The 14,886-nt window shown below is 33.3% G+C and overlaps 1 protein-coding gene across 1 annotated transcript; it reads left to right on the top strand.

Annotated features, from left to right (window-relative positions):
* Positions 1-471, top strand: LOC148563307 (uncharacterized). The gene is made up of 2 exons (XM_088486728.1): positions 1-144; positions 226-471. The coding sequence occupies exons 1-2, from the start codon at positions 1-3 to the stop codon at positions 469-471; spliced, it is 390 nt and encodes a 129-aa protein (XP_088342854.1).
* The last annotated feature ends 14,415 nt before the right edge of the window (positions 472-14,886 follow it).

Below are 14,886 nucleotides of genomic sequence, written 5' to 3'. Positions count from 1 at the left end.
ATGGCTTCCCAGAGTTTCAGATCAGGTCGAATTCGATCACCTGTAAAGGAGATGGTATGTGGGCATGGAGAGAGGCCAATTCTGCGTACCTCAACGACGAAGGACAACCCAGGCCGACAATTTTGGGATTGTGTCTACTATGAGGTATTTTGTTGGCTTCTAATTTGTGAGATTGAGTTTTTCCATCTGGGTTTCCTTCATCTTATGAATTATGGATGGTGATAGGTTCAGGATGCCTGTAATTTCTTTAGGTGGGTAGACCCAGAAGCTGGAGGAGCGCAGCAGGATTCTGAGATTGCTAGAAGCAGGAAGAAAATTACAACCTTGAAGACAAGGTTGAAGGATATCGAATGGAAGCTGATAATTGTAGCTACTTTAGAGGTAGTTGGGTGGATTGGGTTTTTGTATTTGTTGCTGCATAATCCACACAATTTAAGGCAACCATATGGAATGCAGTTAATCAGCAGATGATTAGAACATTATTTGTAGAATTTTTTTGTGTTCTTTTGGTTATTTGATAGGGTTACTGTTAATGTTACAATGATCTTATGTGATGTATCCTTTGTGAACATGTTTGAATGTATGAATGAAAGTGTTGTGCTGATTTCCAATCATGAAGCAGAGGTTATGTGTTGAAATACTGTAAAATAGATATATGTGCACCAGGATAAAACACAAACCAATGAACCTTAAAACACTGACAATTAAAGTCATTCATAACACCATCCATAAGCCAAAATGGCCAATTACAGACCTATAGTTGTCACTTAAACAGAAAAACACAGAGCAACATTGTTCATAAACAAACTGAAAACCAGTTAACCACATGGAATAAAATAACAAAATAACAAGATAACAACATAACATTGTTTGAGGCCTAATGAAATAGCATAACAGTCAAAAGAAAATCTAATCCTCTTTAAAGATTTCCCCATGCACTAGGAGGCAATTTTGCCATTAGCTTCAGTTTCTGCATTGGGATATGTGGTGCACCAGTCTGGATAACAGAAAAATGCCTCTTTCTCTTAGTTGGTTGACTGTGTGAGTCCTTCTTGCTAGTGGAGGAAGCTGCTGCACTACTCTTCTTAGGCAATGGTTGAGATGAAGGAGCTTTAGGGTTGGACTGAGGTGGTGCAGGCCCTGCTACATTTTTGGTCTGGTTCTTGGGTTGAGTTGAATGATCAGTGGGCCTAGCTGCCAAATTCCTGGGCATGGTTACTGGTTTCTTGGGCTAAGTTGTTGTTGTGTTGGAATGAGTTGTTACAGGGCTAGGTTGAGAGCATAATTTCTTGCTAAGTTTCCCTCGTTGAACTGTTTGGCCAGGGGGTTGTGAGCTTGCAACCTTAGTACCTTTCTTTGGACCCTTGCCAACTTGTTGAGATGCAGATTGGTTCTGTGAGAAAAATAAAAAATTAGGAACATTTTTAGCACAATTTAATATAAACCAAATTGAACACTATAGCAGAAAGGAACATACCTTCTTGTTAGGCTTTGTGCAACCTGATTTCTTGTGACCTAAAGCACCACAATTAGAGCACCTCTGTGTTTGGCCCCTACAGGAGAGGTGAGTTTGGCTTCTGTTATCCTCATCCCCAGGTCCTCGCTTCCTCTTCTTGACTAGCCGGTGACTTGGCTTCCGATATGGTGGTGGCATGACATCATCATACTGGGATCTCTCCCACAGATCTGGCCCATTCAGAAGATGTATCACTTCCTGGTAGCACCTCAGGTAAGCATCCTTTTTGTAATAGTCATCTACAAACGACTCCAAGTCCAAACCCTTAAATGTTATGCAGCTAATGGCATGAGGACAGGGTAGCCCGCTCATCTGTCACCTCCTACAGGAACACTCACAAGCAGCCAAATCTACAACAAATTTGTCTAACCCACACATCACCTCATACTTACTAGCAGCTGACCAAAATGGCCTCCAGTCCCTAGCATACTTTGCCCTTTTTTCTAACTTCTTCCTAATTGTCGGCATGATATTACCCTGGTACACTTGAATCCTAGCTCTATTGGCAGCCCATCTAGTCATTATATAGACCCTAATGTCCTCTAACATAGTGACAATTAATTTTTCTCTAGCTTCAACTATGACAACATTAAAACTCTCACTCATGTTGTTAACAAGGGAGTCACACTTTGAATAAAATGAAAAGCGAGAACGGGACCAGAACCTGGGTGAAAAGTTGTTCAAGTGTCGAAATGCACCCTCACTCTTGAGTCTCATTGTCTTCATCTCCTTCTCTCAATCTTTCCAGTGTGTAGACTTTGCACATCTCCACATTTGATTCTTCAGCTCCAATCCAGAGAATTTCTTCCTGAAGTTGTTATACAGATGCCTCACACAGTATCGGTTGTCCACCCTTGGGATGACTTCGTCAAGAGCTGGTAACAAGCCCTGCATTAGAAAGGTAACCCAGCAAATTAGTATAGTGTTCACCATAAGTCATAAACTTCAAAAACAATTTCAAATTAATGTTCACCTTCTGCTGATCCGACATGAATGTGCATTTTCCAATTTTCTCAGCACCCAAATCATCAGATAAGTGTCTCAGAAACCAAACTCATGAATCCTTTGTCTCAGCTTCAACCACCGCATAAGCAATCAGAAGGATCTGGTCATTAGGATCACTTCCTATTGCAGTCAATAACTGGCCACTCTGAGGAGTCTTTAAGAAACACCCGTCCAAACTGATAAAGGGTCTGACATGTTGGAAGCTCTTCTTGCATGCATTGAAGCAGACATACAATCTCTAGAATACACAATAGTTCATCTATTCGGGGTTCTGGACCTCCTGGACAAAATTTGGGCTCCTAATCACTTTCAAGCTGACTGATGAACCTGGATTGGCCCTTAGAAGCTCCGCACAGTAATCATTAATCCTTCTATACTGCTCCCTACATGCACCCTGAATTTGACTTAGTGTCTTTTGCTTCGACTTGGCTGCCATGGACTTGGTCACAGTTACATTCCACTTCTTGTGTGCCTTTGCTTGTAACTCCCTTATTTTAATCCTAGGATTAGACTCTACCTTCTTCTTAAACTGGGCTTCAAGCCACTTAGTGTGCAGTATTCCAACCCTGTGTGTTTGCATGCAGGTGTGTTGGAGGTTTAAGCTTCTTAACTGTCAGGTGGATTCATCCCCAACCTTATGTGCATAGAGCCAGAATGGACAGTCCTTCTGACAAACAGCTCTAACCCTGACCAAATCACACTTCTTAAATTTGATGCTCCTAGCCGTATGAACTGTATATGCCAGCACAGTCTCCTTAAATTCTTGTCTGGATGCATAAAGTGTTCCTACCTCCCATCTATAGCTGCTCATATCCTTCAAAGATTTATGAACTAGAAACCTTTGACCCCCATGATCTGATACATCATCGGCATCATTCTCAGCATCGTCATCATCCCTCTCATCTCCACCAATCATGTGGTCTATCTCCAACTCATCACTATCTGCTCCATCCTCATCACTAAACTGATTTATCCCACTCCCTTTTTCCTTGCCAGCAATTGCTTCCTTAGGCACAGAATTACCCTCATCAAATCCACTATCACCCTCATAATTCTCATCACTATCAGTGAAGGGCACCTCTCTTTCACTGTCTCCCTCCTCATCAGATGGCATATACTCAGGGTCCTCAATGTCTTCATCATTGGAGTCACTTCCATCTACTCGAAACTCATCCCCCACATCTCCACCCTCGATTGCCTTATTAGGTTCCCCACTTGCCTCTGCTGCCTCAGCCCCGTGCCCTTCGAAAACAACCAAGCCAAGCCCATCATCTGTTCCATCTTCAACAACTCCCATAACCTCAACATAACCCACTTCTGGAAACGACTCTGCATCGCCCAGATCGTGGACCACATACAACTCTACCAAGCCCCGTAACCCAGCAATGTTGCACATTTTGATTGCTTCTGCGTCACCCTTCAGCATCTTCAAGCTAGTCTCCAAATCATCCAAGCTTGGATCTTTATACCACAACGCAACAATATTGGCCTGCAAGTACCCAAACTGCCTTAGCTCTTCATAGGCCTCAAACACAGACCAACGATCGCTGTCAATGTCCTCGATGATTGTACTTTGACCCTTCAAGTACTTAAATACCCCCTCCTCATATCCGAATGCACCCCCATGATGCACCCTCATGTTTATGTACACCATCTTCTGCTCAGTCAACCCTGTTATATAGCAGAATACATTACTCACACACATATATACAAACCCTAGCTATAGCAGCTGACTCGGAAGCCTGCATTCAACCCCAAAATGCTCAAACAGAGCAACATGGTGATGAAATGCAAACCCTCAACATGTTGTAAACAGTTGACGTGATTACTTGAGGGATGGAAAGTAATCGTACCTGAACAATCAGTTGTTACAGTGATGAAGATCACATACCAATGTCTCAGCATACCGATTCTCAAGCTTAACCCCCCCAAATGGCGACAATCCTTTCTGTACACCCTCTTCGCACCTGCGTATGAGGGTTTCACACCAACGTTTCAGTTTTCAAGTGTTTTAACGAAGATTATGAGTTACTTCATGAGCAGAAGTACACTTCGCGGGAATGAAAATTAAGGGAGACAAACCGCAAGGGCAAACTTGTCATTAAATTTTATTTTGGTGCGAAAGGACCATTTTAATACAAGTATGAATGTCGGGGACGATTTTGTCTGAAAAAAACTTAGGGATAAAACAAATTTTTGGCCCCTACGTTAGGGACCAAAATCGAACTTAACCCTTCAAAAATTGAAAAACACTAATGAAAAGAATCGACATCCATATATCTTACTCATGTCATATATCTTACTACATTGGAATATAGGTATCTCTCCTTCACTATTTTTTACAAAAGTAAGAAAACTACGTGAGAGAGAATTAGCATATATCGAATAAGAGAGTTGGTGGGTAATAAACCAAAAAATGAAAATTTCAGAAATTTTTTTGTCAATAGACTGTATCTCTCTTATTCTTCTAGTAGATCTATGTATGTATGAATAATGTGAACCTAGTAAAAAAAACTAATTTATAGAGTGAATTGAAGCATATCTTTTGTGTATGGCAAGTGCTTTAATTCTTCATAATATTAATGATTAATGATATATAAATATTTAATTTATTATCTTAGATTCTGATGTAATATCTATTCTAGCACTAAATTCTTATTTTTAACGACTCCTAGATTTAGTTAATTATTTTTGTATTGACATCATATTTTAAGCGGAAAAATAACAGAACTTATAATAAAGAAACGGTAACAAGTAGCGGCCAACAGATTGTTCATCAAATTAACAAAGCTCCTTTCACTGGTTGTCACCTTTATATCATAATTGACCTCGTATTTTTTTTACCAATGTCATAGTAAATATTATTCTTTTTAGTTAGTATTTAATTAATTAATAATAATTTATATTTATATTTATAGATATTTTTTACATAATAAATATATAATTTATATTTACTAAAATTTTAGATATATGAATTAATACAGTTTATATTTATATTTCTTAAATTTTGTATACATAAATTAATAAAATTTATTTAATAAAAATAATTTAATATTTATACTGGCCAAATAATAACAAAATACTAAAAATTGATGGTTTCAATAGTTTCTCTTTTTTTTTCTTTTTCTTTTTAAGTTTTAAGGGAGAAATTTTCATCTTTCTTATTTTTTTGATATAGAATATATTTTATAAAAATGACATGTATATAATAAACAATTATGTTATTTATACATCAAAATCAGTCACTAAAGTCAACTATCAGTATAAAATAATACAAATACATATTGAAAATAAATTAAATCACATATGTATTTACATGTATTTATACCTAAATATATTAGTGGTTGATTTTAGTATACAAATAATATTTTTATATGATAAAATAGGTAAAAGCTCACATGCAGTTAGAAATGGAAAAAAAATTCGAACCCACGTATATCCGCAGAGATTACTCGCGACAGAAAAAAAGTAATGGAAACTCGCTAAATCCCCACGGGGACGGAAACTATCCGTCCCCACAAATAAATGGGTACGGAACGGAGACTGAGGTACTCATCCCATGGGAATCCGCTAAATCTCCGCTAGAATAAAATTACTTAAATACCCTATAGGGTATCTTTAATTTCTTTTTTTTTTCAGTTTTATTTAGAAACAAATTAATAATATGTATAATATCTAAATTTGTACCAATTAATTATTTAAATTTGTATCATTATAAAAAAGAAGTACTATCACCAAGTTATAATTGTCAACCAAAATTTGCTATGTTGTTATGTTAAAAACTTTTTTATTTCGTCTTGTTTTAATTTTATGTTAAAGATTTAATTGAATAATGTCGAATTGGGTTTAGTAATTTTGAATATGTTTGAATTGATACATTTTAGTTGAATGGTAAATTTTTTTATCATGATTGAGATTTTTTATTTTTTAAAGTTTAATATCTACGAGTGGCGGATCTTGAAACAAAATTTTGGGGAGGCCAGAAAGAAGATAATTGTCAAGATATTTTTGATATGAACCCATTGAAAATAAGTTTGTCTAACCTCATTTCTCTGGTTTGGGTGATATTGCCAAATTTAAAGCCGTTTTTCAAGGTCTCGTTCCAAAAAATTAAGGTCAAACTCATCAGATGCAACTCTTTAAACTTTTGAAGGTTGTATCTCACTTTCTCATGATTTATTAAAGTAGAAGAACTATCTACAAGTGTTGATATTATAAAAGTAATATATTCTTCTTCTTGAATATTAGCCTTCTTCTTAAAAAATTGTATCAATTCTTTAGTTTTTTACGATTATTTTATATAAAAATTTGAATATTTATCTTGTAAAATATGTAAAAAAGAAGTTAGAAGAACAAATATTAAAATTTATAATAGTTATTGAATTTTTTTTATCAATTTATACAAATACAATAATATCAATACTTATTGAATATTCTAATATTTTTTATCATATAAAAAATTAAATTAAATAAACAGTAAAATATAAAATAATATCAAATTACATAAATAAAAAATACATAATTTTTTATATTTGAACTCAAAGGTAGAGGGAGTATTACTTATTAAATAGAGATGAAGATTAAACTTTGATATTTTAAGTCATAATAAAGTATTTGAACCAACTGAACTATTTTTTATTTTTTAAAAAAATACTACTAATTTTTTAACAAAAGTTTGGGAGCCATCTATCTCAACTAAGCTCCGCCACTGATATCCACATATATCCGTGTTATTTGCCTCCCCTGTAGGAGGAAATAATGAGGACTCGTAACAGGATGCAGGGCAATTTCTTAAACGGGACAGAGAGCGAGAAAAGGGTCATTGCTCTCATAAATATCTATTATCATATTTACATATAGTTATTTTTATGTAAAATTAATAGTTAAAAATTATTAAATGATATTTTAGTTAAATCTATTAAATTATTGAACAATTCTCAAATATTAATTTTACATAAAAAATAACTAAATTTAATATTTTTATTGATAAAAAAATATATATACTATAATAACTAATTGAAAATCATAATAAAATAATGGGATATTTTTTTCCTTTTATAAAATTTTTTTCTATTATTTAATATAAGATTGACGAGTCTATAATCTATATACATTCCGCATTTCTCAATTTATTAAAGTAGGGAAATGTATTTAGACTCATTACCTTTATTTAAAAAATTTGATAAAAATTTGATGAAAGAAAAATATCTATATATATTTTTTTATTTTTTTTTTATCAAAAATAAAGAGATTCGAACCCGCAATTTCTAAGTGAATATGAAAAGACTATGTCATTTGAGTTATAGTTTATTGACTATTTATTTATATTTCTTACTTAAAAAGGAAGAGTATGAGCGAATTCTAATTAAGGTAGCCATTTATTGTTTTTTCTATTTTTTGGCATTAATATTTCATACATGAACCGTGTTTATACATTAAATAAATAGATAATACATTAATCTTTATATATATGATAAAAAAAAAGTTTAAAAGACTAATACTTTTATTAAAATTTGGTCATCATTTAACTAATAAAAAAAGTAAATAATCTTACACTATTATATAATCTCATGTTATTAAAAATATTAATAATGACTAATTAATAATTATAAATTATAAAATTTACTATCCCTAACACTCCTCATAACAAAAATATATATATGATGTCAGTAGGTTAAAATAAAATCCATTTACATGATACAATAATCTCGTATCCAATATTTTAATATAAATTTTATTTAATATATAATATACTATTTTCGTTTTTTATTTGTTACTCTATTCTTTGTTTCATTATAATATTTGCCAAATATAGTTTTTCTATGCAAATTTTATAACAAAAATCATTTGTTTTATTGTTGATTTATTTCGGTTGTTTCTTTTATCTATCATTTTGTTTGAATAATATACGATTAATAAGAGAGTTAAAATAAATGAAGAGTAATCTAAAAATAATTTAGTTTTACTAAACAACTCTTAATGAAAAAAGAAAATAGTAAAATAATTTTTAATATTTTTATTTATTACAGTATAATTGATAATTTAATTAAAAATATCAAATTAAAAAATAAACGTGACAGTTTAATAGATATTATGTAAGAAAAATAAATTCAACGTGCCGACTAAAAGCTTAGATATAATTCATTAATTGATGATTTTTTTAATAAAAAATAATTTTAATTTTGGTGTATTTACAAATTAAAAAAATTTACACAATAATTCAACTATATATTATAATTAATTTTTTTCCTTTTTTATAATTTTTTAATTAATAATTTTAATATATATTTTTAAAACACATGTTAACTAAATTATATAATTAGTTACTCAAAAGTAAGCCAACAATAATAATACCAAACAACCCATAATTATTGATGAAGAGAGAGGATATATAACAGAAATAATTTTCAATATTTTTATATAGATCAAAAAGCATTTGTGTTTCAATAAGTAATATTTTTAAAGAATTCTTGAAATACTATTAGTAACCTTAAACATATCTTAGAATATTAAAGTTTAATTATTTTGTTGGTCTCTATAATTTTATTAAATTTATAATTAAATTTATAGACATTTTCTTTTTTTAATTTGATTCTACATTGCTTTTAGTTTTATAATTAGATCTTTTTAATATAAAAAATATTAGAGTTAATTGAATATTTTTTTTGTAAATTGAAAGTATTCATAATTAAAAATAGAGTAAAGGACATTTTCGTTCCTGACCTTTTTTTTTGCGGACATTTTCGTCCTCAAGCAATGAAAAATACATTAAAGCCCCTGACCTTTGAAAAACGTGGACATTTATGTCCTTCCGTTGAATTCAGCCGTTTGCACTGGACGGAAAAGGCTGAGCTGGCAGAGGTGATGCTGAGGTGGCACGTAACGGAGGCCAGGTGGCATTGAGCATTTCGTAACAGGACGTATAAGTCCCTGGAGACGAAAACGACGCCGTTTCGTCTCCTCCCCCATCTGCCCTTTTCTTCTTGCTTCGTCCCTTTTCCCTTCCATTCTTCTTCCTCAGCCCCTGCCTCCATCACCGCCGCACAGCCGCGCCTCCGTCAACCACCATCAACGCCGGCGACCTCCTCCTTCCTCTCTTTTCACGTCTCCTTCCACCTACCGTTCGTCCGCGACAACCTTCTCGACGACCCACTACCGCCGCGCCGCCGCCTCTCTGTAAAAATTAGTCTCAAATCTCGAGGGGTTAGGGTTTTCCTCCAACCTTGACGTCATTGCCAATGGTTTCACATGCTTGAGGGTCCTCAATTTGCATAATTGTAAAGGTGAACTCTTTTTCCCTTTTTTTTTCCCATGTTGTTTTTGTTTGTTTTGCGAGAAAATTGTTGAAATTGACCTTTGGGATGTTGCTTTTCTTCTGATGGGGAGTGAAAATTTCAATCAGATTCACATGGAATGTTTTTGACTTTTCCCCCTTCATAGATCAAGGAGAAGGACACTGCGTGCTTTGTTGTTGATTTTGTTTTTTCCACTATAGTTGGACATGAAAATCATAAAGTTTGCATCTTTGACTGCCAAGAAGAAAAGTGTTTTGAAGTTTTTTTGTGGGGGTATCTTACCATAGTGTTGGGTTCCTCTTTGGTATCAGGTAAAACTTTTCCAACCTTGGATCCAAGAACAGGGGAAGTGATTACTCATGTTGCTGAGGGTCACTCTGAAGATGTTGATAGAGCAGTGGCAGCCGCAAGAAAGGCATTTGATCAAGGGCCATGGCCTAAGATGACAACCTATGTAATTCATACCATTGGACCTTTATTTTATTCTTTTTATTAGTATATAATCTTTGTATGATTATCCAGTTAAAATCCCTTTATGTTTACTTTGATTTTGTATAGGAAAGGTAAAGGATATTGTTGCGAGCTGCCGATCTGTTTGAGAAGCACAATGATGAGTTTGCAGCACTTGAGACCTGGGATAATGGGAAGCCATATGAACAATCTGCTCAGATTGAAATCCCAATGCTGGATAATGGCAAGAGAGAGAGACTAATGGGAGCAAGGGAGTGAGAAAGGGAAGAAGACGCGAAAAGAGAGGAAGGAGGAGATCGCCGGCGTTGATGGTGGCTGACGGAGGCGCCGCTGTACGGCGGTGATGGTGGCAGGGGCTGAGGAAGAATGGAAGGGAAAAGGGACCGAGGAAGAAGAAAAGGGCAGATAAGGGAGGAGACGAAACGGTGTCGTTTTCGTCTCCAGGGACTTATACGTCCTGTTACGAAATGCTGCGTCTCGAGGGACTTATACGTCCTGTTACGAAATGCTCCATGCCACCTGGCCTCCGTTACGTGCCACCTCAGCGCCACCTCTGCCAGCTCAGCCTTTTCCGTTCAGTGCAAACGGCTGAATTCAACGGAAGGACATAAATGTCCACATTTTTCAAGGGTCAGGGGCTTTAATGTATTTTCTATTGCTTGAGGACGAAAATGTCCGCGAAAAAAAAGGTCAAGGACGAAAATGTCCTTTACTCTTAAAAATATAATTGGATCTTTGACTGCATGTATTATGGGAGAAATTTTCTGTTAATTTTACTATTTTTGATATAAAAGTGATCTAATTACAAAATTAAAAGTAGTGTAAAAATAGAATCAAAAAGGAAAAAAAGTATAAAGATCTAATTAAAAATTTAGTAAAATTATAGAGACTAACAAAATAATTAAACTGAATATCAATGTTGAACAATACATTTAATGTAAATATCATGAATATTTAATATTTAATGAAGAAAGAGAATCTAATATAAATAGAACATATAAATCATTTTCATGCAGTCGTCTTTATATAAAATTAATAGTTAAGAATTATTAGATGATAATTTAATCAAATTTATTAAATTATCGAACAATTCTCAACTATTAACTTCACATAATTTTCATTCATAAAATATATATAATAACTAATTGAAAATCATAATAAATCATGGAATATTTTTTCTTTTATCATTTTTTTATTTTTTTAATAATATTTTTTTTTTGTGACTGAAATAAATTAAACAAAGAAAAACAAAACAAACAAAACAAGGAACTGCCTAAATAGAGGGACAGTCCCGTTTAAGACTACTCTTAAACTCCTCCCAAGGTGAAAGAAGCTCCACATGCGAAAATTGTAACTTCATCGCCATCTTTGCCATAGTATCTGCCACCGTGTTTGCATCTCTCATAATTAAACGAAAGTAAACCCGCCAATTCCAATGCATGATATCTCTTATTTTGAGCACCAGTGGATCAATAAACCCAAAATCATCTTGAGTAACAAGATTAAATGCTTCCACACAATCCGTCTCACAAATAACATCTCGTTGACCCACATCCCAAGCTAAGAGATATCCTCTCCAAATAGCAAACAATTCTCCTTGAAGAATACTATTACTCTCAATCATTCCCAAACACCCCCTTTGCCAGCTCCCATTACAATCTCTAATAACACAAGCAAAACCAACACTATCACCCGAACCAAAATAACTAGCATCACAATTAATCTTAAAAGTACCAATGGATGGGGATTCCAAAAACCATTTAGAGTAGAGGGAAGGGACATACGTTGTAATTCAAAGATATTCCTAAGCTCCTTTTCTGAAGTTAATGCCAGACAAATCACTTTTTCCGGAGGCCAAGTTTCATCGGAATTAAAGATGTCATTATTCCTTGCTCGCCATATCCACCAAAGTCCCGAAAAGAACTTGAACGGATGCTCTCTGCTATGATACAAGAATCAGTTCTTCAAATCCAAAGGATGACAAGAAATATCCAACCTATGCCAGACAAGCTGAGCTTTGGGACAATCCCGAATACAATGTAAAACCGATTCCTGGCTAGAAAGACATCTTGGACACTTATCCGAAGACGACATCCCTCTTCTAAAGCGAAAACTTGCAGTAGGAAGAGCCTCCTTAAGACACAACCAAGCCAAAAACTTATGCTTTTCCGGAACAAGCTGGCGCCAAAGCCAAAGCCAATTCTCCCGCTCCTCCCAACCAAACAGCTGCTTACACAACCACAAGTAACCATTGTGAGAGTTATAGACTTTGGCGGCAGACCCACTCCAATACCAACCCACTTCCGGACCTGCTTGTTCATCTGGATTGTAAGAAAGAATATTATCTTTCAGATTTTGAGATAAAGGAGAATAAAGAGTATCCAAATGCCACCTACCAACCGACCAAATATCCTGTATCCGGAGATTCGAATCAGAAATGTGAACATAATTGATCTCATTAGATAACCGTCCTTTTTTCCTCCAGCTAGAAAACCAAAAATTCTGGTTCAAATATCCAATACACCAAGCAAACCCATCCTTCAACACTTCCCAAGCCTTGCAAAGACACCTCCAAATGGGAGAGTCCTTGTTCTTAGGATAACTAAAACAGTCATATAGAGATGATCGGTATTTGGCATTCAACAATTGGACCCATAGCTTGTTTGGCTGCTGGAAGAAAGTCCAAACTAGCTTCCCAAGAAGAGCAATATTTACACAATAAGGATCTCTAATCCCTAAACCTCCATATTTTTTTGGAGTAACCAGTACCTTCCAACTAACAATATTCAATCCTCTTCCATCAACTTGTCCTTTCCAAAGAAAATTCCTCATCATAGACTCCAATTTACTAATGATTCCTTTGGGAAAAATAGAGACCTGCATCTGGTACGTGGGAATAGCAGCGACAACAGAATTAACCAAGCAAAGTCTACCAGCCCGATTGAGTAAACTTCCTTTCCAGCTTGCTAGCCTACTCCGAATCTTATCCAGGACACCATTGAAAGCTGAACGAGTCACCCTAGAATGGCTAAGGGTAACTCCAAGATACTTGCCCAAGTCCTGGACAAATCTGATAGAGGATACCCCAGTGAAAACCTCTTTCCTTGTTGCAGAGACATTCTTAGAGCAAAGCACTTTAGACTTCTCCACATTAATCTTCTTAATAATATATATAAGAGTGATGAGGCGATAATCTATATACATTCCTTATTTCTCAATTTATTAAAGTAGGAAAATGCATATAGACTCATTACATTATTTAAAAAAAAATTGATGAAAGGAAAATATTCATATATATTTCTTACTTAAAAAGGGAAAGTATGAGCGAATTTTAGTGGGGTGTTCATGAATCGGATCCGATCGGTATATCTGCGGTGTTTATCCGAATTCGATTCGAAAATTGCAGATATGGATCCGATCCGTATGGCTATCGGATCAGATCAGATCCGTACACTAATAGAGTCGTATTGCGAATTTTGTGTAGATATCTGCATATCTGTGTATCCACAAAAATAAATAAATAAATATTCTTTTTATATTTTATTTCAACAAATAATTATCATATATATTGTACTAGTTTAATTTATTATTTAAAAAATGTATGTTTAATATTATTTTAAGAGTAAACATATTTAAAAAAAAAGAAAAAATGAATTTTATTGATTTTTATTTAATTAAAATAAGCTTTTAAAAATATTTTTGTATTTTGCGGATATATTCGATATCCGATCCAATCCGCAAATGCGCGGATCGGATCTAAGCTTAAAAACTGCGGATATTGGATCCGATCCGATGATTATTTTAGTGCGAATCGAATCAAAATTTTGGCCATATCCGATCCGATCTGATCCACGTTTACATCTAAATTCTAGTTAATTTATTTTTTTTCCATTTTTTTGCCATTAATATTTCATGAACTGTGTTTATACATTAAATAAACAGCTAATACATTATGCTTTATATATAGGTAAAAAATATATATGATGTCAGAAGGTTAAAATGAAATCCATTTACATGATACAATAATGCATATCCAATATCTTAATATAAATTTTATTTAATATATAATATACTATCTTTATTTTTTATTTGTCACTCTATTCTTTATTTCATTATAATATTTGTCAAATATTATTTTTCTATACAAAATTTATAACAAAAATCATTCATTTTATTTTAATTTATTTCGTTTGTTTCTTTTATCTATCATTTTGTTTGAAAAATACAATTAATAAGAGAGTTAAAATAAATCAAGAGTAATCTAAATATAATTTAGTTTTACTAAATAACTCTTAATTAATGAAAAAAGAAAATAGTAAAATAATTTTTAATATTTTTATTTATTACAGTATAATTGATAATTCAATTAAAAATATTACATTAAAAAATGAGAGTGACAGTTTAATAAATATTATGAAACCAAAAAAAGTCAACGTGATAATTAAAAGTTCAGATATAATTCACTAATTGATGATTTTTTTAATAAAAAAGTTTTAATTTTAATGTATTGAAAAATTATAAAATTTTATATAATGATCTAATTAAATTCATACATTTAAATAAATTTTTCAGTAATTAATTTAAAAATTAATTATTTTA

This window comes from Arachis ipaensis, chromosome B5 (assembly GCF_059453495.1).
Source record: "Arachis ipaensis isolate K30076 ecotype BB chromosome B5, ASM5945349v1, whole genome shotgun sequence".
NCBI classification, from domain to species: Eukaryota; Viridiplantae; Streptophyta; class Magnoliopsida; order Fabales; family Fabaceae; genus Arachis; species Arachis ipaensis.
The sequence above is the reverse complement of the archived record's forward strand: the minus strand, read 5'-3'. Positions and strand labels throughout refer to the sequence as shown.

Bases quoted from the DNA above. Each gene is read 5' to 3' on its own strand.
- LOC148563307 (XM_088486728.1), top strand. From the start codon at position 1: ATGGCTTCCCAGAGTTTCAGATCAGGTCGAATTCGATCACCTGTAAAG. The intron at 145-225 runs GTATTTTGTTGG...GGATGGTGATAG, and splicing joins GGGATTGTGTCTACTATGAG to GTTCAGGATGCCTGTAATTT.